A 27,807-nucleotide genomic window follows, 5' to 3' on the forward strand; every position below is an offset into this window, starting at 1 on the left:
TTATGCACATAGGGGAAGAACTAGTTACAGAGTAAACTTTTAAGTCTATTTGAAAATAATGCTATGGGCATGAAGTCTTGCTATATTTCTTTCATTGATCTTTATTGGCAAGAAGTAATCTATTCCTGGTCATTTATCATCTGTTCATCACATGCTTGGGCCATATATTAGTATTTGTAATGCAGTTGAAGTCACATGAAGTAATTGTGCTGTTCTAAACAATGGTCTTCTAAGAACAAAAAATCACATTTGCAAAAGTACTTACTACTAAAAGCCAGGTGACAAATTAAAAGTGATTAAATTAAATAAAGGTTTATGTTTAAGACAGAAGAACTTCAGCAAGTTATTCAGTCAAATCCTATGAAAATATAAAAGAACCCAGGTTCATAACTCTTGATTTGTCTTTGGAAGTTACAGACACTATTATGTTAACATTTTCTATAAAATAATGGAATATATTAGGAGAAAGATTAATAGTAGCACATCCTCCTGATCATCATAAAAGATTAGAGAATTTGAAAAGGGTTATCATATATTGAGATAATATTCTGCAAATAATTAGCAATAAAGGATTATTCAGTTTTGTTTAATTTGTGCTCATCATCTCAACTACTGATACAGAGAATTTATTCTGAATTTCAAAATTTATAGACACAGTGTATGTCCCAGTTCTAAAGAACGGCATATACAAACTCATCTTAATACCTTATGGATAGTCTGACAGAAAGAAAACTGAACACATCTATAGGTCTCCTTAGGAGGCCAACAAAGCAAGTGTAAGTTATCTAGATTACTTAATAGAATTTTGTTCACTATAAATGTTGTTTAAATAGAGAATACCCTTTTTTTAAATTGTTCTGGATCTTCATTATATTCAGAAGCCAATTCTGCCAAGTAATCTGAAGCATGGCAAGAAACTACTCCATAAACGTTACCTAAAGAAGAAATAAATATATAATTTAGTACACAGAGAGAAAATCCCTTACCAGTACTCAGTTCTGCTCTACGCTACATAGCTACTATATTTCTTTAAGCTAAAATAAAGCATTTTTTCCCTTTAAAATTCTTAACATCCCCCCCCCCATTTTACTCAAATATATATGGGAGTCATTTATCTACATTAAAAGCAGCAAATACGTGTAACTGGAACACACGTAATGATATTGTACAAATCCATTCATACCAAATATGAAAGAGAATTCCATGGCATAGAACACAGCAGAACATATTCTATGTAGAAAAATACAGTAGAACTTGTATCAGATAGGTCAAAAACTGACAAAGAACTACAAAAATAATGAAAAAGAGTAAGTGTTCATGACAAAAAAAAAGGATAAAAAGAAACTTTCCTCAAATATCAAAATGTATAGACAATATTGAACTTTTGTTCACAAAGACCATTACACTAAATGAGTATGAAACCCAGGACGACGCGAAAACTAGAATGGAACAGACAATGCTAGCTCTCTGGCATATAAACTATGACCATAGCTTCAGTCACACAGCTGCCACAGCAATATTGTCCCCAATTACAAGGTCATTTCATTTAATGCTAGCTTGGGCATCTCTAAAGACAGACTTTAAACATATCGGATGGGGTTCAATTGTATCTGAACTCTTCACTTCAGCTCCTAGTGACTTAATTTTAGATTCTCATGAAGAGTCTGGCCCAGGTCCTGTTTCAGAGAATGATCCTGCAACTTGCCTTGGTCTATGCTTTAGCATCAGATGAATTTTTAGAAAAATTCGATTCATACTCAGATGTTAATCCTAGAAGACAGCATTGCATGATTTTATTCCTAGAGATTTTCAGCATGCATTCAGAAGCTGATGCAATAGGTTTCACTGCTTGCTCTACTTAAAAGTTTGCATTGTTTTACTGGTGATTGTTAGTCTAACTTCCACTGGCATACAAGGTGCATAAATATTTTAACTGTGATCCCTGCTTACTTGTGGTTTCTTCATCTTCTAAGTCTTGCAGTATAAGCTTTTCAGCGTCTTGATTTCTGCTCTTTATAAAGTTTAAATAGGAGAGAACTGATTCTGGCAAGTCATCCGACATCTAGAAAAACATGACGTTTGACATAAATTCTACATTTTCATCTCACAGCCACGACCAGAGGTAAATACTGGACATGCAAAAATAAAGACTCATTTTGGCTTCACCTATAAAACACTGATGGAGATTTAGTAGCAATTGCTACCAAAATTGTTCCCAATTCCTACACTCTTCCCATTGTCTTATTATCCACTGAACAATTAATAATTCTCATTTTTAATTACATTCTAATTAAATTTTGATTGGAATACATTTTAGTAACTTATTTTCCATTATCTTCAGAAACATGTTTCAATTAATATTTTCTTTATAATTGTGTTGGACCAAAATATTAAGAAAAATGTTAAGACAAGTGCCTATGATGCACAGGATGCTTTTCCTAAAAATGTTCAAACTCTTTCAAAAATAAATTAATTATATATTTACTAATGTTTAAAGTGTGCATGTAAATCAGGCCCTTCAACTTTCTTTACTACAGAGATACTTTCTATTCAAAAGACTGTCTTTTACTGCAAGGATTTGGGAAGATTGACTGCCTTCTCTCAGACATGTAAATTGCAGTAAACATTCCTGGCATTCAGCATGTGAGTGCATAAATAATTAACACTGATACCTTTGCCTACCTTTATGTCACATTAAACATATGATTCAAGGTCACATATGACCAATATCCTACAGACGAATCATTTTGCTATGAGTCTGAGAGATTAAAATAACTGAAAAGGACCCAAATAACTGACCGGATTTCCGAGGAAAATCTTTCCCCAAAATAAGAAGTCATCCAAAAAAGAGGACTTGAAGCTCGAATTTATGTTAAATTAATATCAGGAAAGCTTCAAACATAAGACAGTCTCTTGTAATATTTAAATACAGATTTAAATGAAGAATCATTGGTTTATTCATCCAGATTTAATCTACCTCATTAGCTTTAATAAAATCTTCCAGCTTCAGAGGATTCTAAACCAAATCATTGTCTATGAGTCTGACCTTCTCACTTAAGCACAATGCTGACATTCATCTCTTTTATTGTCTTGTCACCATTGCAGGTTATATTTTTCATGAAGCAATATCACTGAGACTACTTTTCAGAAGAAATCTTCAGGTTAGGTATGTCAGGAAAAAGTTCATTCATCAGATAGGCTTTCCAATGCCCACACTACTTTCAAGCAGAAATAGATGCAGTGTTAGCCCATTGAATACTTACTGTCTCACTGTCACTCAAAGCTTCATCTGATACCTCTGTGTCAGGATCATCTGCTTCAAAGGAAGAAACACTGATTCTGCTTAATTCAGTTTCTATTTCTTTTTCAATTCTTTCAATATCTTCTGACATTCTACCTTCCACAGTGTCTTATCTGCTTTCAAAGCTACACAAAGAAAACACTAACTTTCAGTACTGAATGAACCAAAATAAAGAAGGTCCTCATTTAACATAACTTTATTCAGATGTATTTATTGAACAGTTGGCTTAAAACATGAAAAGGAACAGCAGAAATTTATTCTGAACACCTCGCTCCATACCAACAAGAAAAACGTTCATTTGTGATGAGAATCCCAGCAGCACAGTCTACCCCTCTAAATTTTGCAAGTGTTTCTGAAAGTGAATATTAAAAATCTCTGCCTGCTCTCTACTCCTTGTGCACAGTAACAGTGCTATGACCTAAGCTTCACATGGGATTTTTTCTAGCCCTAATAGCTGCAGAGAAAAAAAAAAAGCTTTAAACAATAAATACAAAATAACAATTACAAAATAACACTAAGAATCCAGAAAGCACTCAATGAAGTTGTAATGATACAGAGAAAGCGGTGAGAAATGTCCTAACCCACGGAAGAGCAAGGCTTGTAGATGGATCCAGGCAGGAGGGGAAGGGGTCCCTTCCCCCCCCCGCACCCCTCTCCTCACCCCCAGCCCCAGTCAGGGGACACGGGAGGCAGCCCAGACCCGCTCCGTCAGAGGCAGCGAGCAGCTCCGCGTCCCTCGCCGGCTCCCGGAGCAGAGGAAGCAACACGCTGAGCGCACCTCTGCCGTGAAGGCGCGAAGCAGCTCCTCGCTAACAGAAACTACACCTCCCAGAAGGCATCGCGGCGGGGAGGCCGTCCGCCCACGGCCACTTCCCGGAAGGACCGCGGAGCGCCCATTTGCATGCTGGGAGCTGTAGTCCGCCCCTCAGGGCACCCATAGCCCTCCGGTCTCCGCGATCTACCCCATGTAGCTACTCACTTCTCGTTCAGCCGAGCTCCTACCGGAGCCCCCGCCTTCCTGGCCGCCTCCGGAAACCGACCGCCCCTCAGCCCTGAAATCCCGCAGCCCCCAACCGCCCTCGGTCAGGCCCTCCGCGGGGAGAGCGAGAGCCCCGCCACCGCGCTGTTAAACCGGGAGCGTCACCACGGCAACGGGCAGCCGCGGCTCGGAAGGCAAGCGGGAGGATCCAAACTTCGCAAGGAGCTGGCGTTTCGCGCCCGGTGGGGCGGGTGGCGGCGCCTCTCGGCAGGCCGCTGCACCGCGATCGTCAGCGTGGGACGAAACACCTCGCAGCCCTTTTCTTCGTGTTTTTTTGTTTTGTTTTGTGTTTTTAAGTAATGGACTGAAACCTTGTTTTCAGAATAAATTTGGTTCAGCAATTATTCGAAAAAAAAAATTAAAAGCAAACTTGCTGGTTGCCAAGAGAACTCCAGTCATGCAAAATGAAAACCTGCCAGATATCCATCTGCCTTCACACCTTGGGGCCCCGTCGTGGCTTGGAAAGGCCAGCGGTCGGCGGGCGCCCGGGGGCGGTGGTAGCGGCCTGCCAGCAGCCGCGGGGCACGGGGAGGCCGGGGGCTGCGGGCTGGTCAGCCTGGCCAGGCCTGAGGGGTTCGGGGGGACCGGCAGCTCGGCACAACCTGCTGCCTGTGCTGCGGGTGGGGAACAAAAAATAACAGTTCAGTAAAAAAGATAAGAGAATGGCACATACAAATTATTTGAGTGCTGGAGAAAATGTCCAGTTGGAGAATTAAACACTCCACACAATTCAGTCTAGCAAAAGTGATACAGGGCAGGGACGGTGCGGACTATGTAATTTTGGTGTGTAACGGTGTTTATAGGGAATGCATCTGTCCCTAAAATCTAATTAGGAATACCAAGGTGCAAAGACAGGCATAATAGAAAAATAAGAACTGAAAGGTAAAGACAGGTTTTACACAGAAAACAAGCCCTTTTGTGAGCAATGGGAAGGGTCTGCCAAGGATATTAGAGTTTCTGCCCATGTCCTACCACCTTTAAAGTAAACTGGGTACCTTTCTGAAAGACTTACGGATGTTAACCGTAAAATACTGCATCCAAGGGCAACCGTTTACCATTTTCTCACCAGTGTTATGGATGAGTAAGACATTTAAATCTTAAAACAATGGAAACTCATCCATTTGAAATCCACCCTGCAACGTCTCGTACTTTACAGAATCATGTAACCAGTGAACTTTTCAATGTGGTCAAGTCTTCAAGCACTGAGTTGAATGTGCCCTTGACACTTGTTTTGTAATGCGAGTTACACTGTGATCATGGTGACTGAAGACCATGGGCACCGTGTCATGCATTTAGCAAACAACTTTGCCAATAAAAAGATGTTTCTGTAGGCCTGTCGCCTGTAACCAGGAAGTCAGGGCCGATCAACAGAAGAAAACTGTTGTAAGGATGTGGTTAAGTTGGACTTCAGGAAGAAACATATCATTATGAGACTGTGCTCTTTAAGGTAGGATGGAAATAGTCAGAGCTGGTAAGGATTTTCTTGTTAAGTAACAATGTCATGTAAAATGCACATAATTTTGTAAAGATGATATTTCTATTTTTCAGATAAATAATTCAAGACAAACAAGTATTATTAAAATGGCTGAAAATAAAGCATTGAAACTGCATAGTTATTACAACAGAACTATTGCAGATGTCAGTTTTCAAGTGAAATATGTAACCATTCAGGGTTTTTCACTAGAACAATGCATTGCACCCATATTTTAATATATTCTGGTTTTGAAAATTCTGATGAAGTTGTTTAATTCTTAAAAGTAGTGGATCTTCCTCAGGGAAAGTGCAAAACCAGTTATCTAATACAGTCCATAACTTTACATGGTGCATTATTGACCCAAATCCACTGCAGAGCTAGTTTGAGAAGCTTATAGCTTGCTTCATTCTGCGATTCAGCAACAGAAGTTTTATAATCCAGGCAATGAGGATCTTGACAGGGCAGACAAAGCTTGTGTTTGCTGAGTCTTTTCTTGTAATCAACAAATTTGATACATATGTAACATATGTTTTGTATGTAAAATAACTTGTTAAAGCAAGATAATTTTTGACTGCAGAAGCTTCATCTTTGTAATTTTTTTTCTGTTTTACAAATAACATAACTTCTTATTGTAATCAATCTGTAGTAATTCCGACAGAAGTCAAGAACAATTCCTTTCAAACAAATCCCTTTGCATTAGAAAATACTTTCTGAAGAATGTGGCTATGCTGGTTATGTTCCTGCGTCTGTGCATATTTGTGTGCCTGCCTGCTTTACACATGAGAAGTGTAGGACAGCTGCAGTCGGCTGCCGTTGCAGAAACCGTCTTCTGACAGTGCTCTTGAACTCCTTTCAGCTTGTACCACAAAGCCAGGCAGACCACAGTGCCAGAGTATGTTTACAGAAGAGGCAAGACAGGTGAAAGGGAACATGAGGTGGGGGACAAATGTATGAGTTTCACTCCGTGCAAAAATATTCATAGTCCCATAAGATACAGTATCCAATAATGATAATAATGATATATGAAAAATAAGTCTTTCATGAGAGAGTTTACAGTCCTAGGGGTCTTTCCTGATGAAATACGCTAAACTACACTCAAGATGTCAATACTCCTGTGACTTCACTGCGGTTCTGTTGGGGTTTGCAAGGGCTTGCAAGGGCGATACAATTGGTACTCAGGTTCTAATGCACACCTTGTGTGTATTTCATGGGCAGTTGCTATGGGCAGAGTCTCTGCTTGCCCTTCCATTGACTGAGTGCCACTTGCTGTTGATGACCGATGAAGTGCATCTCTTGATTTAGTTTCATTTGAAAGGAATTCAACTTTTCACATCCTGTTACATTCCGCAACAAAAAATGGAGGAAAAAAGTAAGTGGGGTTAACTGGGAGATTCACTTCAGAAGTGTAAAGCGTACTCCAGAGTTTAGTACAAGACAGCTGGTAGCACCATTTGACAGCTCTCATGGCTTTGCCAGAACTGTTGTGCTGGGTCTCACTGCAATCATTAGGCTGTATCTGCTATTTTCAATAAAAATTTAATCAGGTCGTGTAGACAAAGGAGGGCTTATATCTTTACTGTGGTAATCCCTCTTCATTTCAGCTGGTATCCTTAGTAATTAGTAAATTAAGTGTATTGAAGAATATAAGGACAAGTGTATGCCAGGCTATATAACTCTTGCCATCTCTGCAATATAAATCTTCCTACATACATGCTGCCTCCAAATGTCTTTAGTAGTTAACAAAAAAAAGCTAAAAAAAATGAATACATGTGTACAATATAACATTAGAGGCAACTGAGACCAGACACCATCTTGATGCTTTTGCTGTTGCCACTATTTTTTGTTCAATGTATCAGGTGACTGTTTAAATTTATAAAACATTATCTGAAGAAAATAAATCCCGTTGTAATTGATAGCCTTAGTTATATCTGTTTCATATTGAACTGACTATATGGTTATATTTTCAGCTGTGATTCAAAACTGAAAACCGAAGAATGAAAATAAGAGATAAAATATTGATACAGAAATACTACTTAAATGTCTTCAATGGAATTTTCTTGGTAAAAATTCTGTTTTCTTTTTCTTATTTAGAAGCTTCAAATTAATTTTTAAAAAATGTTTTGAATTAAAACAATAATCCTCCTTTTTTTTTTTTTTCCAGGCTCTGGGCCTTATGCTTTTGACATTTGGCCTGTGGCTTTTCTTTGACAGAAACAATTTATTCAGTGTGTTGTGTGAGTATAAAAAGAATTTTTCTTTTGTTTCAAATGATTGCAAGATAAATTAACAGAAACAGCTATAGAATCATTTTTTTTCACAAGGTGGCAGTATTGGATTGAAATGCATAAGTTATTTTTTTCTGTTGTCTATATTTTCCATCATTAGACAATATGATTATCGAAATAGGGGAAAATATATACCAGTATATCTACAATTTGTAGATTATTATAATTTATACAATTTATTTATTTCTCTTGATGTACAGCTTATAGATGAATCACTGAAATATAAGTCATCTCTATTGATCTTTTCTTTATATCATTTACCAGACTGCATTTGGCCTGCAGTTGACAAGGTTATAGATCCTTTAGGTGGATATCTGGGTGGAATGAACACAAGTTGGAGCTTGGGCCTCTCCATATTGATATAACCTTTTCCCAGAGTGTCTATCAAATTGCTTCACAGGGAAGTAAGTTTTGGGTCACATAACAACATCCGTGCTCTTAAAGAGTTGTCTGCCTTGGCTGCACCAAGGAGCATCAGTTCCCAACTAGTGGGATGAGAATCATCCAATACAGTAATTCCGGGATGAAGCATTTGAGATGGAAGTAATGAAAACACCTACTACTTTCCATATCTATGCAAAAATGGTTAAAGTGGAAAAGGGAAAGTGGCCAGTCACAAAATGGGAGGATAGTATTTAATCTAAGTCTGGATTTAATGAGAACTATATCTATGTCCACGTAGGATTTGTACATGTGCTACTAATTTTTTGCAAACAAAAATTCTGTAAGCTTGTAATTGTTCTCTGATTTCATTGTGAGTGGTTCACATTGTTCAATTGGGTATGTTATGTTTACATCGCATATGTTGTTACCATCCTCTGAATTTATGAAAATATATCTTTTTCTTTCTGTGACTGTAGATAGCAAAAGTAATAATAATACCCTTTTATCAATGTACTACTTCCATCCTTTCAATAATGGCATTGCAAAGGTTTAATTGTTTTTCTGGAATAAGTTTTGTAAGTGGAAGTCTCAAAAAAAAAAAAAAAGAGAAGTGTCAGTATGAATGCACTGTGTTACAGTTTCTTCAGGTGCGAACCAGCTAGTGGCATATTTTTCTTCCATGTTACTTGGAATTGGATCTGTTATTACTTTTGCATCAGCCGTGGGATTCCTTGGAAGTGTTAAGGAAATCAAATGTCTACTAGTTACAGTAAGTGTAAATCAGACTCCAACTTTCTCGTAAAATGAAAAGGAGTTTTGTGTACATGAAAACTGTGATCCTGTCTTGATGTTGTGATTTCCACGTGCAGTGCTTAACAAATCTGCTGATAGAAAGGTATTTTTAGATAACATCCTGGCTCAAATGAAATCTGAACAAAACTGAAGATCCTTCCATATCGCTGCATGAATGTTTTCAATGACAAAACACTTGCAGTTCGATGCAGCAAAGATTTTAACCGCTCTATTTATTAACTTAGAGGTTTTAAAATTAATTTAGTATTGAAATTGTGCAGAGTAACTATCTCTCAGTATGTGCTCACATGCTTAGTATGTGCTGAAGAGATAATGAAAAGCCTGCCACAAAATGTTGCAGGCACAAGTAGCGACAGTATGGTGACAATATCGAAACGGAGAGTATGATTAAAAAGCTGTTACCTATGTAGACCTACCTGGATACTCCATATTTATATACCATTCCTGCTTTTTAAGGGAAGAACACTTTGACTTCTGAAAAATTTAACTGTAGCTATACATTCTTATGATCATTTTGATTACATTTTTTCCTTTGTCTTTTGTTTATTGTCACCCTTTTTGAGCGATCTGCTTTAGACTATGTGAAGGCTGAAGCAGAGAACTGTTCTACTGATTCATTTGTTAAGCACTACAAATATTAACTGGCACAGGAGTGAGAGGAGCCCAGGCGCTATAACCAGGAATCTTGTTCTTTCTTCCTTCCTGCTACTGCCCTAGGCATGTAGTGTTTGCCTCACAATTTATTAGATGATGAAAGAGAAAGAAGCGTCTCATTTCCAACTTCCATGGAAGTATCTAATATCACAATATCTAAATGCTGTGGGTGAAAATTTGGTCTCACTGAAAACTATCTTTTTGTTTTGTTTGTGTGTCTTACAACTCCAAGGAGTCCTTGAATAGGCATGAGACTTAGGTACCATGATAATTCAAGTAGGAAATAAGGAAATAAGAGATTTCTTCAGTGGAGCACAACTGCTTAACAACAGCTTTTGTTCTCCACTTCCAAGAAAGTTATGGCTTTGTCTTTAATCCCACAACAGTGAGCTGTGCTTTGCCTGAAGCCTGCCTCTTAGACTATGATGTCACTTTCTGAGGGTTTCCAGGAAAAAATATTTCTTATTTTTGTTGGAATGACTATAATAATAGTCATGAAAGACTATACATGAGCTTCTGGAATTTTTTATCACATTGTTCACTTGTTCAATCTTATGTTTATACAGAATTTGGGTTTTTTTTTCAGTATATGAGTTTTCAGATCCTGGTGTTTGTTACTCAGATGGCAATATCAGTGCTGATATTCGTGAAGAAAGAAGAGGTATGTAAATAAGTTATGTGAGACTACGGATAATTTCAAAATAGTTTCTTGCAATTATGTAAAAAATAATCTACTAGTCAGTTCTCATTGTATGGTGTATCACCATTTGTCTGAACTTGAGTATTCTACATGTTGACCAGGTATAGCAGAAGATGTGGAAAACTTAATTTGAGGAATTCAGCATGGTTCAATGGTTGTAAGGGAGTGTGCATGGAAGTATATTTCTAGTTTCTCCTCTGCAACAAAACATACTCTTCCTGTTCAAGAATGTTGAATCAACAGTGTAAGGGACAGCTTTATTCCTTTTTGAGGGATGACCCAGAAAGTCCCTCTTTCCTGGACATCAGCAGAGGTCAAAGAAAGCATTAGATGCTAACCTGTGTCTGCTAGCAGGTAATAAGAGTAGTCCACTGTGCAGCTGATAGTAGGAGTCATTGGTATCTTGGCATGCAAAGTATGCTAATGAATTACTAATTTTATTGTTTGAGCCTGTATTTTAGGTCCAAGTACAGACCTAATGTAAGGAATATGTATCTTTGCTTTTAACAACAGGAAGCAACAATAAATACCAATATAGCTGATGTCGCTAGTAACTCTACTGCTTTGAGACTTGATTCAGTCATTTATTTTTCTACATATAGCAACTGCAATAGCTTGAGCACTCCTCACAGTATTATATGGAATGTAATCTGTACTGAATCCATACTGGTCTGGCTGCCGTATATATAATATATTCCATAATTCCAAAATCTATGGTTTGAGAAAACCTCCCATGACACTGGTCTCATAAGGTTCATACAGTTCTCCAAATCCTGCTGCTGTTCTGGCAGGGTACACCACAAATAAAGTAGTTTTACTCCATCAAAGTGAATCTGTATCATCAAGATTTCTTCATTAAATGTTAATTTATAATGATGGAGTCCTCCCTGTTTTATATGATGTTTTTGCATATTGAAAGATTTGAACTGTCACGAATGATGTATTCTGGAGTCAGCTATTTGTGCTAGGAAAATTGGTTGAAAGATTGCAGTTAAATTTATTTTATATCAGCTGTAATTGCACTTGATCTCAACCTTAATTAAGTGTTGCTGAAGTATAATAAATGATGGTAACATCATCATTCACTGTGCAAGCTTTTGAATTTTGCTTTTTGGATGGCTGTAGCAAGGGGAATGAGTTGGAGAAGCCTCATTTTTTTCTTGTTTAGTAATGAAACCTCTCAGTGGCCTAGGAGTTCTCCTCTGCATGTATTCCCTGCTACACTCTCTATAATCACAGTCTGTGTGATCAGCTTGTCCACTTAAATTACTGCTGAAGGTGTATTTTAACAGTCACTACAAAGATGCCTACTCTAGGGCCAACATGAGCTGCTAACTCCCCTAGCCCAAAGCAATACATGTCCTGGCCAGATTGTATGGTGCACACACAAGTTTGTATCATCACATTAGGTGTAGAATCAATTTTGGTTTTGTGCTTATTATTATATGGTACTGTGCTTATTAAAAACGAGTATGAGAGGTAGGATTTAGTATTTCACGACAGATCAGGTGCATCTAAACTATGTTCCCCGGCTCTTCTGGCTCCATTTGAGCTAATCACCTTGTGTCTGACTGTGCTACGTATGTGATTTGGGTCACTTCATTTATCTTCCCCGTTTGCTCTCAACTTTCCCATTAGTTCAATGGCTATGACATGTCTTAGATCATATTTGGCAAATTGATTAGAATGCTGCTGCTTGCAAGTAACCCTTGAAGAAAGCTGAATATCAATAAAAGATCAAGGGTTGTACTATCCATCCACACCCATCAATATGCATATACTAAATGCTATAAATATTTATGAACAGGTCCACAATCAGTGGAACAACAGAATTGATGAAGTTATTTCTGAATATGGGAATGAGAGTCTGGCTGAGCAGGAACCTGTGTGGAACATTCTGAATGCTGTGCAGCACAATGTAAGAACAAAACCCACAAAATATCACCAGCAAAATACTGCATCAACCAAAAAAACGTTTATACCGATTACAACTTAGTTTAAAAAAACAACTCCTTTAGTAAAGGATTAATTTTTCAAGATCTGCTGCTAATATCTGATGTGAGCAGGCAGATTCCTTGCTATTGTATGGATTATTATGGATGAGATTAGGCTTTTGAAGGACTTGTCAATGTATGTAGGTGCAGACAGTTCTGGTCACTGAAGTTTACTGCAGCTGAAAAAAACGATGGGTTTCCTAATATCTTCAGCAGTGCTAGATATCATAAAACACTTGGGCTGCTTACGTCTCAAGACTGACCTGAACCATGGACAAGCAGAGCTGCCATGAGGTCAAAGCAGAGCTCCTACTGTGAGAGCATTTGAATAGGTATTGCACTGAGACGTTCTCAGAAATAATGCTTAAAGCCTCAAATGAGCTTGCAGATCAATACTTTCAGCATCCATACTTAATTATTAATCATAATAATTTTTGTGGCCTGGCAGCATGTAATTTGTTTCCTTTTTCAGAAAAGTCCTTTAAAACATTTGTATGGGATCAATTATTTTGGAAGTTGTTAGCAATGGTTTTGACCAGTGGCCCTTCAAATTAATTCTGCATCATGAGCTTTTAATTACAAACACTATAGCTTAACAGTTTAATATGGTTTAATATGCTTTTATAGACCAGCTGTGAGTCCCTTAGTATGATTTCTTGCAGAGGTGAGTTCTATTTTTCTTGACAAATGCTGAAGATAATTTGTGATTCCAGATAACTCACAAAGCATATATGTCTAGACTCAAGATTACAAATGCATTTGTAATGTATATTTAAAATCTGGTCCTTGAAAATCCAGTCTTCTCTCATTGCATTCATGACGTCTCCAGTGATTAATGGTGACCTCATTATGTCAACAGTGCAGCTAGACAATGTGCTGCTATACTTGAGCTCAGTTTCATTGAACTGTTGTGGGAGCACAGATTTCAGCAAAGCTACCTACCCACCACTTACTCTGGTGGGCATGTTTAAATTGTGGCACCAATTGTTGTTGGTACCTAAGCCAAGTAAAATTATATTAAATCTGCCAAGGTGAACTATAATCACACTTTTGAATGGAAACTGCCATCCCCAAGTCTTGTGTTACATGCTTCCAGCTCTTTACAATATCTTTAAGCCAAAATATGGCAGACTTTTCATCCCACACAGAAAAAAAAAAAACAAAACACAATAAAACAACCATTTCTGAAGTTTCATCCTGATTCAGAGTGAAAATCCGCTTGAATTTCCTACATAACAAGAATTCCACTCTCCGAGCTGTTTGATGGCTTGGTTTGGTGTTACTGGTATTGAAATAGATTATTGGGAAGAGCTATCTGACAATCCATTTGAGTAGGTTACAGTACTTGCTTTGTGCTTTGAGTTTGAGCTATGTGTTCACAGGAGATCAATTGCTGCTAAAACACAAGTTGGAATAGGGAGACTTTCTAAAGATCTCCTCTTGCTAAGAGCGGAGAATTTTTGCAAATATGACATTAGAAGTGACAAAGGAATAACTAAAAACTGGAATAACTGGCACTGGTTGGAGTGGAAATTCCTCAGTGTGACAGTCTTTATAGGTGTTGTGGAGTTACAAGTTAAAGGATTTCTATTCTAGATGGAATGCTGTGGAAGATACAATGTCACACAGTGGGAAAGGAATAAAAACAAGGACAATAGTACTCAGATCCCATGTTCATGCATAAAATCTAGTCTGAAGAAATGGTTTTGTGATGTCCCAAGGGATTCAACATACAGTATGGTAAGAAATAAAACACATCTCTTGAAGAATGTAACTTTTGCCACTAAATGGTCTTTGGAAAAAATATACAAAACGTGTTTTCCACCAAGACTTGGCTTAAAAATGCCAAAGTATTAATAATACTCGTTTTGTCTTTGGTCACTCTGAAGTGACCTTTTACTCGTTAGGTGTCAGTCATGTAGGCAGTTCTAAATTAAGGATATTTCATGAAAACAGGAGTTGTAAATATCACAGATCAATATCACAGGGACATTAAGTGTGGTTTAAGAAGTAGTAAGCATCTTGGCATTCAAAAATCCATGATATGCAAATCAATGATGACAATGGAAAGTGACAGTACATAAAAAGTATACAGTACATTTTCCACCAGTAGTTACTATTCATTTCTTAAAGAATGTCAGCAACGTCTCCACCTGTTTGTATTATCTGTTTCCATAGCATCTTCAATACTTTACAGGACAAGAGGAATGAGCAAGGCATGGATATATGAGATGTGTTTCCCGAGAGCAGTTCATGTTAGAAGTTCATTTACATGTCTTAATATCAAGGGACCAGTTTGCATAGGACCATCAGATATCATCAGCTGATAACAGAAAACTGGAGCAAAGCGATACATATTATGCTCTTCTGTAAACCCTCCAGTGTTAATAGGACGATCCAATGAGAACAAAAATTCAATGGGCAAAGGTTGTTTCTTGACAATGCAGGACAGTAAATAATAGAAGGGATGTTGTCAAATAGCATCTGGTATTGTCTTCCTCCACTCATTGGTTTGGAATTGTTCCCTGTTTCTACAAACCCTTGTCATTATTAAAACATCACTTCAAAATATAGAAAGCGTTTATTTATATGTTTTATTATATTTATAGCTATTTTATGCTATGTAATAATTTATAATTTCTTTTAAAAAGCAATATAATAAGAATAGACTGTAATCTGGAAAATATGCACATCATTTCAGGATGCATAATGTATGAGAATCAGTGAAAACTTGAAAATATTCTTTCAAGCATTTACTTGTAAGATCATCTCTCAGTTATACTCACACAAAAGCAAATTCCCTTTTGATTAAGTCACAAGCTCTGGAACACTTCCATACAAAAATATCAGATTTACTTGTGAACAATCTGTTTAGTTTAGATAATTTTTAAAATGTTATAGCTAACTCTCCACAGTACACATTACTGATGTATTTGGTTTCTGGCAAGTAAATATCAGTACCCATCATAACATGCAGAAAGTTGTATTCTATACATTTTAGAAGTATGTTCTTCTAAAGATGCAATATAAATTCAAAAGTTGAAATGATTTTTGTTGAAATCCGTTAATCTGTACTTGCTTAGGGTTGTGAAGAATATTTCAATACATGGTTTGAAAACAACGTTTTGATCTTAACTGCAATTACTATCAGCCTGCTAATTACACAGGTAAGAGTACTTTTAAGCAAAAAATCACAAAATATTGATATTCTGCTGGGGGTAAAAATCAATTTAGTGCCATTTGGCTTTGGCACGCTCTCCAAAATTTTGTAAGGCTTTCCATCAATTTTAATTAGAAGTAAGATCAAGCAATGTTTACCAACAGACTCCCATATATTCAAGCACCATCACAGATGTTGGTGTCCAAAGTTTGTAGAATGAAATGGTTGACCTGACTTGTGAAAGCAAACAGCATTGCAAGGACAGGAAGCAGTTAAAAAGAATGTAAAATCTGTGGAGCAAAAGTTGTCTTTTGTCCTCTATTTGTACAGAACCTAGTCCATGAATATGCTAAATCAAACACCACAAAATCATGAAACTGCTCCCCCCACATATCTATGAGAAAATTTTGGTAAAAAAGAATAAAGCTTTCAATATCAAAACAAAATCATATGAATAATGGCAACAAGATTTGATTGTTCACTCCACAGACACCCTGAAGGTTGAGTACCATCAAGCAGGCAGAAGGATTTTTGATAATATCTAAAATCATGAGATTGAAAATGAGATAAGTTCATTTTTACTCAGAGAATTAAAAGTATGACCTATTTTACCTCTTCAATATGTAGTACCTTCCCATAGAGGTATGTAGTAAAAACATTCTGGCTATGGAGTGGGCCAGTTCAGTAATGAAAATGTTTCTTATTCATACTCACCTAATCCTCACTAGTGCAGTACGTGAGTGTCTCATGATCTTCAGTGTACTATCGTTGACACCTTCTTGTCAGGTGGGAAGGAGCTGTTATCCCCATTCAAGAGATTAAGACCAAGATTCATAGGACACTGAAACACTTATACTTAACTGAACCATAGAATCACAGAACCATAGAATCATAGAATTGTTTGGGTTGGAAAAGACCTTTAAGATCATCACATCCAACCATAGACCTAGTATTGCCAAGTCCACCACTAAACCATGTCCCTAAGCACCACGTCTACCCATCTTTTAAATACCTCCAGGGATGGAGACTCAACCACTTCCCTGGGCAGCCTGTTCCAGTGCCTGACTACCGTTTCAGTGAAGAATTCACCTTTTAACTCACCTTTTTTCCTTTCTCAGGTATTTTTGATCACATTGACTGTTCAGCTATTTAGAAACATCAGAAAGAATAATATTTGACCGAATGAATCATGAACTCTTCTGAGCATTGCTGCGGTACAAGAATTATCTGATCCGTGCCTGTGACAGTCAACGAAATTACTTCCACTAAAATTTTGATGGGGCTCTACATATTGTAATCACTACGATATTAACATTTGGGCTTTTTGGATGTTTGTTTAATGTTCATGGCTATGGATATGGCAGTACGCTACAAAATTATGTGGGTTAAAGTCTGAAGTACTATGCCATTTACTAGCTGGTTAATAAAACTTCCTGATAAGCTGAATATTAGTTTCCTGAGTCTGGAGCAACTTTTTCAGTGTGTTCTAAATAGTACCGTATAGTATACCACACTTTGAAACAGAAGGAACCCTTTATCAGGTTCAGTGGAGAAACACATTTACTAAACCTTGCTAATACTTCTTTCGACCTTTACCTTTCCTTCTAGTCCTTCTCTGTTTTGTCATTGCCTGTTGTCCAATTTAATCTCCAAAAATTTCACTGAGTCTTATAAATATTGGACTCTTGTCAGCTCTTTTCCAAGAAGTGTTGTAGTAGACATCTTTCATTCTTGCTGAATGGCTCTTACCATTCATTTAATGAAATGGCTTCAGTGGTTTAGGTGGAGTAAGCTTGAAACCCTAGAACATTCTTTACCTAAAAAACCCTAAAACATGCTTTATCCTCTGAGCATTGAGGTGACCTGGAATATCCTGAGAAAAACAGAGGAAGGCATGGTATTACAAGTGTAGGTGGAAGCATTGTTAATTATTTTTTGTCTAAAACTTCCCGTTTCAGTAATCCATTTTCTGATGCTTATAAATTTGGTAACTTCTTTTTACTTAGTCTAAAAAATTTCCATTTCAAGTGCCTGCCACAGGTTGAATTTCTTATTTAGAGAACTCCAAATAAAAGAAATGTGTTAATTCAGAGGTGAACGGCATGCTTGGAACAGAATCTGAATTCCAAACCTATCAAAAATCTAAGGAACACAGCGATGAAGTCTCTCATCCCACTCAAAGGTTTATCTGCATTAAGAATGGCAGATACCTGTTACCTTGATGTCTGTGATGGTTTAAGAGGTTTTAAGCTTGTTATTGATGTAATTCAGTTTGAGCATCCAATCTGAGGAGGATATTAAATAATAATAAATACATAAATAAACAATAGTTTTTTTCAGTAATCTTCATTTTGCAATTTACAGAGTACTTCAGAAAATTAAGATCAGGAATCTGAATTTTACTTTGTAAATATCATTCATATCATGCATCTAATATTCAACATGGAAACTAAATACAGAATTGTAGAACCATAGAGTAATATAGGTTCAAATGGACATCTGGGGATGACATAGTCCAGTCCTCTGCTCAAAGCAAGTCTGCTTAGATCAGGTTGTTCAAGGCCATGTCCAGGTGAATGTTGTATATCTCCAGGGATGGAGATTCCACAGTGTCTCTGAGCAACCTGTTCTAGTGTTTGACCACCCTCACAGTGAGAATCTTTTTCCTTACGCCTGACTGGAACTTCCTATGGCACAGCTTGTGACCTTTGCCTCTTGAACTACCACTGTGCACCTCTGAGAACAGCTGGCTCCATCTTTTCCACTCCTCAATATGTAGTTGAAGCCAGCATTAAGATCTCCCCTTAGGCTTCTCTCTTCCAAGCAGAGCAAACCCAGTTCTCTGAGCCTCTCCTCCTATGTCATGTGCTTTCGACCGCTAACTATTTTGGGGTTCCTCTGCTGGAACTGCTGCAGTATGCCAATGTGTAATACTGGCGAGCACAGGACTGGATGCAGTGCTCGAGATGTGGTCTCACAAGAGAAGAAAATAATTTCCCTCAGCCTGCTGACTGCACACCTGCTAATACAGCCCAGGATGCAGTTGGCTGCCTCTGCTGTGAGGGCACACTGCTGACTCGTGCTCATTTTTTTTCTAGCAGGAGCCCCAGGTACTTTCTGCAATTGTGCTTTCCCCCCATTTGACCCCCCCATGCAACCTGTATTGCTGCATGGGGTTATTTCATCTCAGCTGTCTTTACTGAATGTCATGAGTTCCCTGTCAGCCCATTTCTGCAGCTTGTCAAGGTCCCTCTGAATAGCAGCTCTGCCCTCCAGATTATTGACTGTTCTTCCTACAAGTTTCTCTCATTTGCAGAGCTGCTGAAGGTGCAGTTCATCCCATCATTCAGGTCATTAACAGAATTGCCCCAGTCTTGATCCTTGAGGGGTGACATAATTAACCAGCTACCACCTCAGCTTTATACTGCTGATCACAATCGTTTGAGCCAATTTTCCTCCCAATAGTCCTCTTATCCTGTCCATGTATCACCACTTTGGCTGTGGTCATTACACTTTCAACTCCTACTAAGCCAATCATCTCATCATAGAAGGTAATCAAGCATGGTCAGACGTGATTTGCCATTGGCAAAGCTAAGCTTGCTGTTCCCAATGACTGGAGTTCTTCATGTTTCCGGGAGGATTTGTCCAATAATATTCCAAGAGTGTAAGGTGAGGCTGACCACCCTGTAGTTCCCCATACCCTCCTTCTTGTCCTTTTTGAAGATGGGTGTGACATTTGTTTCTCTGCAGCTGTGAGAAATCTCCCCCAAACACCATAACCTTTTGAAGATGATAGAAGATGGCAGCTCAGTGATACGAATGTCCAACTTGTTGAAGCACTCTAGCTTCCTGTACCATGCGTTTTTCTCCCCTCCCTCAAGAGCCTCCTACTAGGCTCAAGGACCTGAGATTATTCCTGAGGATTAACATTGCCTGTAAATAGAGTACCTCAGCCTTTCCATGTCCTTTATCACTAGATCCCTTACCTCATTGAGCAATGGGTCCACATTTTTCTTAGACTTAACTTTTGCTGCCCATCTACTTACAGAAGCCTTTCTTGTCCCCATTCACATCCCTCAATAATTTCAACTCCAGCTGAGCACTGGCTTTGCTGCATCGATCCCTGCATGCTTGGGCAGTATCTCTCTTTTCCTCTTGGGTAGCCCAGGAAGGTATACTTCCTTTTATTTTTTTGAGACCAGTACCCAGTTATCCCAGTTTTGTTTGAGACCAGTTGTCCGTTATCCATACTAGACTTCTGCCATGCTTGCTCAACTTCCTGCACATCAGCATGGATAGTTCTTGCACTTTGAGGAGGTCGTCCTAGCAAATCAGCCAGCTCTTTGGGGCCCCTTTGCTCTTCATGGTAGTCTCACATATGATCCTGCCAAGCAGATATCCGAGCAACCACTTGATCGCTTATTTTAGGATTTTAAAGTCCACAGTCTCATGGTCATTGCAGATAAGACCCTTGATCTTTGAATTTCCAACCAGTTGCTCCTTGTTTGCATGTAACAGAACCAGCGGATCATCTTCTCTAGCTGGATTGTTGATCACCGGCATCGACCCAGTATTGTCAACACACACCAGAAATCTCCTGGGTTGCTTGCACCAAGCCATATTGCCCTTCTAGCAGATGTTAGATGGTTTCCCTGAGTGCAGAGGCCAGCAATCATGAGGCTTCCTCCCCCAGTTGGCTAAAGAAGACTTTGTGGACTTCACCTTCTTGATTGAGCAGTCTCTGGCAGATACCTGCTATGACATCAGCTGCATTGGATTGTCCTCTGAGCTTTGCCCATAAACTCTCAACTGTCAGCCCTTCAAAGGCAAAGATCTGTGTATTCTTCCTGAGATATCAAGTTGGCAGGGGAGCGCCTCCTTCTGTCCAAGAACCACATTTTCAGAAGTACAGAATACTTTAGTCAGTGTGAAGTAGCATCTGCAGATATAAAAATACTTCTGTTCAGTCCATTTGGGATAGTTCTTCACTAGTCTAGTGCAGTAAATTGCATCCAAATCTAATAAAAACCTATTCATGTTTCACTAGTTTGTTACAAAAAATTACTTATGCACTCCCCCTGTTTTAAAAGGATATTAAGGGTGGGATTATCTGGGTAAATGCAGCCATGTAAAAGCTGGACAAGTATTCTAGTGCATGTGGAGAGTAAGGTACTCCTGTAGGGTAATTCATCCTACTTTTCCTAGATAGGTATTACAGAATGACATCCTCTAGAAGCACCTTTATTTTTCTGGTTTGAGTGGGAGCCTAGTTGCACTAGCTTATGATTTCTACAACTTGAAATGGTTAACTCTAGATTAATTGGATCCCACTTTAATATTATGTAGTCAAAAATTCAGAAGGCGACAAATAAAATCACATGTGGAATCTGAATTTGTTCCTAATGCATCTGTATTATAAGATGGTCATCAATTATATGCTCACATACTGGCTTTCCACAGTAGGCTAAAATCCAAATTCTGTGAAAATGTACTGTGGTCTGTACCCAAATATTATTTCAGGATGAATAGAAGCAGCTCCTGTTGTCCTTAGTGACAGTTTGGCATGCCCAAGTGAGAGGAGAATGTGCTTCAGTATGTAAGAAAATACTGCACAATACCTACCAAGACCTGTCATCAACATTCACAATAAAATGTACATACTGGCTGCTAAAATCTCCAGCAAGCACACAGATAATTAGATAATAGATATATGTGTATGTGCAAGAAGATTATGTATAAAATCGGCGATACTGCCACACATGCTGCTGGTGCTTAACAAGAATAATTATAAAAACATCATTAGTAATATAGTAGTTAGTAAAAAAGGAATAAGAAAGAATAGAGGAGAAAATTTATAGGATGGAAAGTTAAATCTTTTTTTTAATGTTTTGAGATAAGAAAATGGAAACAAGTATTTGCCAATTTGTGCAATGCTGATAGGTAGACGCTAGAGGACACAGGGAGCTTAAGAATTATACAGGACATAGAAAAATAAACATAGGATTTACAGAATGACATAACGTACACACCTTATACATAGTCCATACTTTAAAACATATTGAATAAGTCTGAAGGTGATAGCCATGTGGCACTGCACTGTCAGAGAAAATGATGTTCAGAGACAGTGTGCTTCACAGAACTGCCATGGGAAAGAACTCATGGCAGCTGTTTAAAGCTCAGTACGGTAATGAGTGAATCCAGTTCAGCTTATATAGAAGTTGTATCACCAAAATTAGGAGATGTCCCGAAAGGGATTATTAGTGTGAAAGCACAGGGGGAATCACAACTGCATAAATTCCCTATACAAATCAGTAAAGAGAGAAAACAGTGAGTGTGGTTACATAGTTGCTTTCATATGGCCTAAAAGCACTCTACTGCTAAAGAGATGGTCCCACTGTCTTCATGTTCCACCCATCCCTCTCTGGGTGCCGGCACTGGTTAACATGTAGCTTTGTGGGGAACTGGTCCAAAGCCTTGACTGGTCTAAAAAATAACCCTACAAAAAAAAAGGGTTATGTGTTTAGGGGTTTTTTTTTGGGGGGGGTTGGGTTTTGTTGTTTGTTTATTGGTTTTTTTGGTTGGTTGGTTTGTTTGGTTTTTGTTTTGGTGGGGTTTTTTTTGTTTTGTTTTGGTTTTTTTTTTGCCAATACTAGTCCAGTGTAAAATATATATACATTTCAGGGGTTGGAATTTTAGTTCTGCCGCTTTGTACCTAGAGTGTCCTAATCCCTATGCTAAAATAAGGCTCCCTCTTGCTTTCTTAGTATCTGTCCCACCATGTTATGTTCCTGGCTGCACAATGGTTAAGCTTCAGTAGAAGGACACTGAGTGCTCTCACTCACAGTGTCTCATGACTTGAGGACTAGGATGCTGTCTTGAAATTTCATGGTGGGTTCAACCCTTTGAGGAGAATGAGACTGAAAACTTATGCTTCCTACCTCTATAATGGGTGTTCCAATTATTATAACACTAGACAATATATGGGGATGGAATCACTGTCAATATTACATCAAATAGTTGTGGTGTTCACTGTGACTAATGTCTGGGGAATTCTCCAGGGTCTTAAGGTGGCTCTGAATAAATCCTACACTGCTCAGTTTAAACTTGATTTTTTGTAGAGCTACAGATACAAGCTAGATGCCATGTACCAATGAAGCAGGCACCTTGAAATTGCGTAATGACTGAAGCTCCCAGAAGATTTTTGGACAAGGTAGGAAGGCACAAATGAACTATATGCCTGCCTATGTGGCTAGGGAGTCCTAGAGAAACAGTGGTGTGAATGCCACCTGGCTATTTTGTTTTCATATTCTGAAAGAAATAAAAATTATAGTTATTTGGTTTGCACTTATATCATCATACTGCTCATCTCCTGAGGGAACAGAATCTGCAGTTCCCACAGGACATTTGTAATTTGCGTTTGGCACTTATCCAAGGCTAATTTAATCAATGTCAGTTCTTCTGTGAATGTCATGTATGTTCTGAATGGGAAGCTACTGTAACACTACAGATAAAGCTACTCCAGTACAAAAGTCACGGGGAACAGGTCTAGATATTTTAAATATTAGTTTGGACTAGAACAGATGAGAGAATTTCAGGTGTGACCTCCAGGAATTTGAGGATCCAAGCTCAAAAGAACAGGATATATCAAAGAGATAATTTGTTTAGGATGAAAAACTCTTTGTAATGAAAAATGGAAACCACTTTTTAATAGAAGAATACTAGCAGCTAGGACACTATCATCCATCAACAAACAAAAAAAAGAAACACCTAGCATGAAAATATAAAAGAAAACATAAAGTATGAACAGCCTTTTTTTGAATGAGTCAGAGTTTCTAGCTCTTTGAATAATCACTAACCAAGCTCCTGTTCTCCATTCTAATAAAAATATTTAGAATTCTAAAAAGAGTACAGTAAATAATATTCTTTTTGCTTTAACAGATGTAGTGACATTAACATATGATCCCAGTGATCTAATGATATTTCAAAATAAAAGGTGACCTTTCTTTCTTTAGAGAACATTCTTAAGCCTCAATTATGCTAAATACACATGCAGACAGTCCTGCACAATGCTTTGATCACAGAAGTTTTGGAATTTATCCCTTATGACAATAAGGTGATTAGAATGATCTGTATATTTCATATTTTGTAAAACAAAACTTCCCAGCTAGATTCCCATCAAGTATTTTCCCGTGGAAATAATATATTTTTATATTTCAGATTTCCCCAGTCTGAACTATTTTTAAGTAAATCATATTTATTTAATATTGACTTAAATAAAGGGTTTCCAAAGACAAAGGATCAGTGTTTTATTCCAAATCAACTGAATAAAACATTTCAATACCTTTAAAAGACACAGAAATTCTTTTTCCCTGTAAATTACTGGAATCAAGGGCTCATTAAATGATTTTTTAAAATACTTCTTTCTGTAAATGTTTTCACATGCATTGGCAATTTCAAAATCTTGATCTACTGGAAAGTAACTATAAAATTAGTTTACAGTAAGTGTTGTCTTTTATGTAAAAAACATTTTACACTTCGGCTGTATTTTTATTAAGGCTTTTAGTAGTCTCAGACTGTGCTAATTCTTAGGGTTTGTTAAAGTGAGATAATACGTGATTTATTTCTTGAAGTTCTAGGTTCTCATGTGAGAACAGTGGCTTTCATTAAAAGTTCATTTGTAGTCCTCTTGGCTGAAAAGAAAAGTTTACAGTAAAGCATACAGGCTTAAAAATAGGCTGAGGGAGATGGGAGCCACAGACTGAATTTTTTTAAAAAGCTTGTAAAAATTGATCAAATCTCATATTTTGTGAGCACTTGGCTTGGCTGGAGTTGGTAATACTGCATCTCTTGGGGTTTTGGTCTAGCTGCAGCTGGTTTACATTCATATTACTGTTTGGCTTCCCAACTGCATCTGAATGTTTTGCAGGCACAACCCAACTCATTATTGCAACACCCAACAGGGCACCTATTGTCTGTGAACTGTAAGTTCAAATCCAGTGAATAAAAATGACAGCTGCGAGAGAGATCAATGGTAATGCATGCCCCTTTGTCTGTAAACACTATATTGGGATTATCATACAGAACATATAATTCTACCCAAATTCAATTCCATTCCGATATGCCCAGAGATCATGAAGCGCAGAGAGAACTTAAAGAGCCTCTCAGGTAGGCAAAGGGCATGACAGCTTTGGAGGAAGAGACTGCTAATATTAGACGTTTATGATGCCCATGGGAAGTGCAGGAAACATGAGACAATTCCCACCTCTCCCTGTTTTGTTGAATGTAAGATAAAGAATATAATGATGTCCCAAGTGGCTGGGTGGTGCAACCTCAGTCCTCTCCACTGTATGAAATAAATGCAGATAGTTTACTGTTTCTTGAGACTTACTCCTACCTGGATCTCTGTCTGTAGTTCCATGCTTTCCCAGTGCTGGGGAAGCCATGGGTTTACTATCTGGCTATTTGTCCTGTTTTGGTATAGATTGCAGAGGTCAGCCTAAAGTACTGAAGTCTAGTACAGCACATGATTCTTAGATACTGTATTATTTGCAAACACCATGAATTGACAATGAGTGTATGATCTTGAGCAACATCATTCTAGTTTGACTGTGGATAGTAACATCCGTATTTTTGAATGGCTACGTTGAAACTGATTGTGGTTCTCGAAAGTCTGTGGCACAGCTCGGCAAAGCGCTGTTTCATTTGATAGCTATAGTTTCTGGAAAAAAAATATTGTTGCAGCATGTAAATGAAATGTTTCCCAATGGCTCTTGAGTCTGAACTAGGATTCAGTGCTGCATTATTTGATGAACATGACTGTTAACAGCCTCCACGACCTTCACCTCTAGTATTCCTGGACTGGTACCTGTTCCCGTATCACATCCATCATGCTCTTATTTATAAGTAACTCCATTCATCCATCATTATCAGAGTGATGGAGATCTTAGGTCTTCTGTCTTATTTTGAATAATGTTTCATATGCTTAGGTGGATTAGACAAACTTTTAATGTTTCCATGAAACCATCTTCCTTCCTTCACTAATTCAGACACAGATACATGCAATTCATTGAGCAGCTCAAAGGAATGGAATAAAAACTTTTGGTAACATCCCTATATTCACCACAGAAAGTAAAGGCAACAGCAAGTACAATTTAAATGTGCCTAGCTTCAGTCTCACGTGCATTTTGTTACCCTAAGCAAGCCGTAGTTGAACCTTTTCTTGTGCTTAGGCATTCTGACCATTTCTTTTCTGTATAATGTCTTACGCTACTAATCAAGGGTATGTTTATGTAGCAGCCCTTTCTCTAAGAGGCTTTCTCCTATCCTCAGTCATCTGTTTTCATTACTATAATAGGAACCTGAAGATTTTTAAACCTTTCAAACCTTCCTCTTGCAAATCTGGTTGAGAGTGGCAACAGATGCAAAAGATATCAGGAAGGAAGGAGAGATGGACACTCAGGCAAAGGTGTCTGCATATCCCTGCACACACACTTGTACCCATGTGCACTCACAGAGGCACACGGTTACAGCACAGCTATGCAATCAGGTCTCATTTTCCTAAGAAATGCAGCTGAAGGCTTAGACTGTTAGCAGACTTCCTAAATCTGCTGCCCTATAGCTCTGCACGACATGATCTCCACACTTATTACACTGGTGTATGACTGTATCTAAATAGCTTGAAATAGGAAAGTATTCTTTCCATTACCTCTGACAGATAGCTGTGTTCACTAATAATTTTCAAACCCTCAACATAACCCTGCTAAGTTCAATCATCTGTGGGAATTCACACTAGCTAAGGGTCTGATCCATATGTTAGAAAGTAGTTCTGTTTTAGAGAAACTAAACTAAAAGTAACAGAGATAGTCCAATATTTTAAAAGCAAACAGCAGAGTCAATGGTATGCTCTTTCCAAAGTGCTGTGTCATGTCACTGCTAAAGATCATAGATTTCTTAGTGATTCTTGCTTTTATGCACTAGCTCAAAACCTCCAGGCAGTGATTATTTTTTTCCTACACAGATGACTTATGTTTTGCAGAAATAATAAATACAAATGAAAAATCTAAGAGCAAACACATTTAGAATGTTGGCATGGCTCTGCAAACACAAAGGGAAAAAAGGCCACTGGAATATTTCTCCATATTTATTTATAGCCTTTTCAATTTCCTCCCCCTTAAAGACGTATTTATTTTAAGTGCATCATGAATATACATATATATATATCTTTCAAATAATGCTGTAATTGGCTTCTTTGCATTGCACACATTTCATTGTGTCCTGTATAGCTGTAAAAGCCAAAGAGGAATTCTTCAGGAAGAGAAAGACCAGGTTCTTCTCACCAGTTCACATGGGTCTAATTCCACCACATTTAGTGGTGTTCCTCAAGATGAATAACAGTGCGAGCAAGAACAGAGCCTGAATCACAACGCTTTCTCCAGCTTTTTTGGAGAAGAGAGGAATGTCTAAAGAATTGAAGGCATGTATTCCCTTTGCTGCCTTCATAACAATAGATGAATATTTGTTCATGTGTCAAAATGGGATGAGAACTCCTTTAGACTGTATTTTCTATAAAATATATAATGTAATATACCGAATGGTTTATGTATAGATAGGATAAGCTATTGTGAGGATTATTAGAAATTTAAATAGAAAGAAGAGGTTTAAGCTAAAAAAGTTATTTGAGACCACCGTTAGCTGGATCTTGATTTAGAAATAAACTGTTGAAATCAGCTTTGGAGTGCTGTACTTAGGACAACACACAGAGACTCAGAAATTCTTGATTCATTTTTCTTCTCTGCCATTGACATATTGGGTCATCGTAGGCACATCTTTTCATCTCTTATTGTTCCAAATCCCCCTCTGTAAAATGGAATAAGAACACTTCCTTTTTGTCTTCATTTGTCTGACTTGTTTGTTTTAAATTTTATGCCTTTTGGATATAGGGCCTGCTTTTTAACTTTGTATATTTGTTTAGAGGCCTTTGTTGGGAGTCACTGGGCACTATTG

At 37.8% G+C, this 27,807-nt stretch overlaps 2 protein-coding genes across 2 annotated transcripts in view; one reads left to right on the forward strand and one right to left on the reverse strand.

Moving 5' to 3' along the window:
* LRRIQ1 (leucine rich repeats and IQ motif containing 1) overlaps positions 1-3,392 on the reverse strand; it is a gene marked incomplete at both ends in the record, with an annotated part of 114,004 nt that extends 110,612 nt beyond the window's left edge. Inside the window, 3 exons of the mRNA XM_082308555.1 lie at positions 841-935; positions 1,951-2,062; positions 3,264-3,392. Of these exons, the coding sequence (XP_082164681.1) occupies positions 841-935; positions 1,951-2,062; positions 3,264-3,392 (336 nt within the window). The remainder of the gene's footprint in view (positions 1-840; positions 936-1,950; positions 2,063-3,263) is intronic.
* A 4,401-nt stretch (positions 3,393-7,793) lies between these two features.
* On the forward strand, positions 7,794-16,982 carry TSPAN19 (tetraspanin 19; the record flags this gene model as incomplete). Its single annotated transcript, XM_082311112.1, has 8 exons — positions 7,794-7,874; positions 7,976-8,048; positions 9,122-9,252; positions 10,537-10,611; positions 12,458-12,568; positions 14,241-14,384; positions 15,728-15,811; positions 16,923-16,982. The coding sequence occupies exons 1-8, from the start codon at positions 7,809-7,811 to the stop codon at positions 16,980-16,982; spliced, it is 744 nt and encodes a 247-aa protein (XP_082167238.1). The 5' UTR covers positions 7,794-7,808.
* Positions 16,983-27,807: the final 10,825 nt, after the last annotated feature.

This window comes from Platalea leucorodia (genome assembly GCF_965183815.1).
Source record: "Platalea leucorodia genome assembly, chromosome: 4".
NCBI lineage: Eukaryota > Metazoa > Chordata > Aves > Pelecaniformes > Threskiornithidae > Platalea > Platalea leucorodia.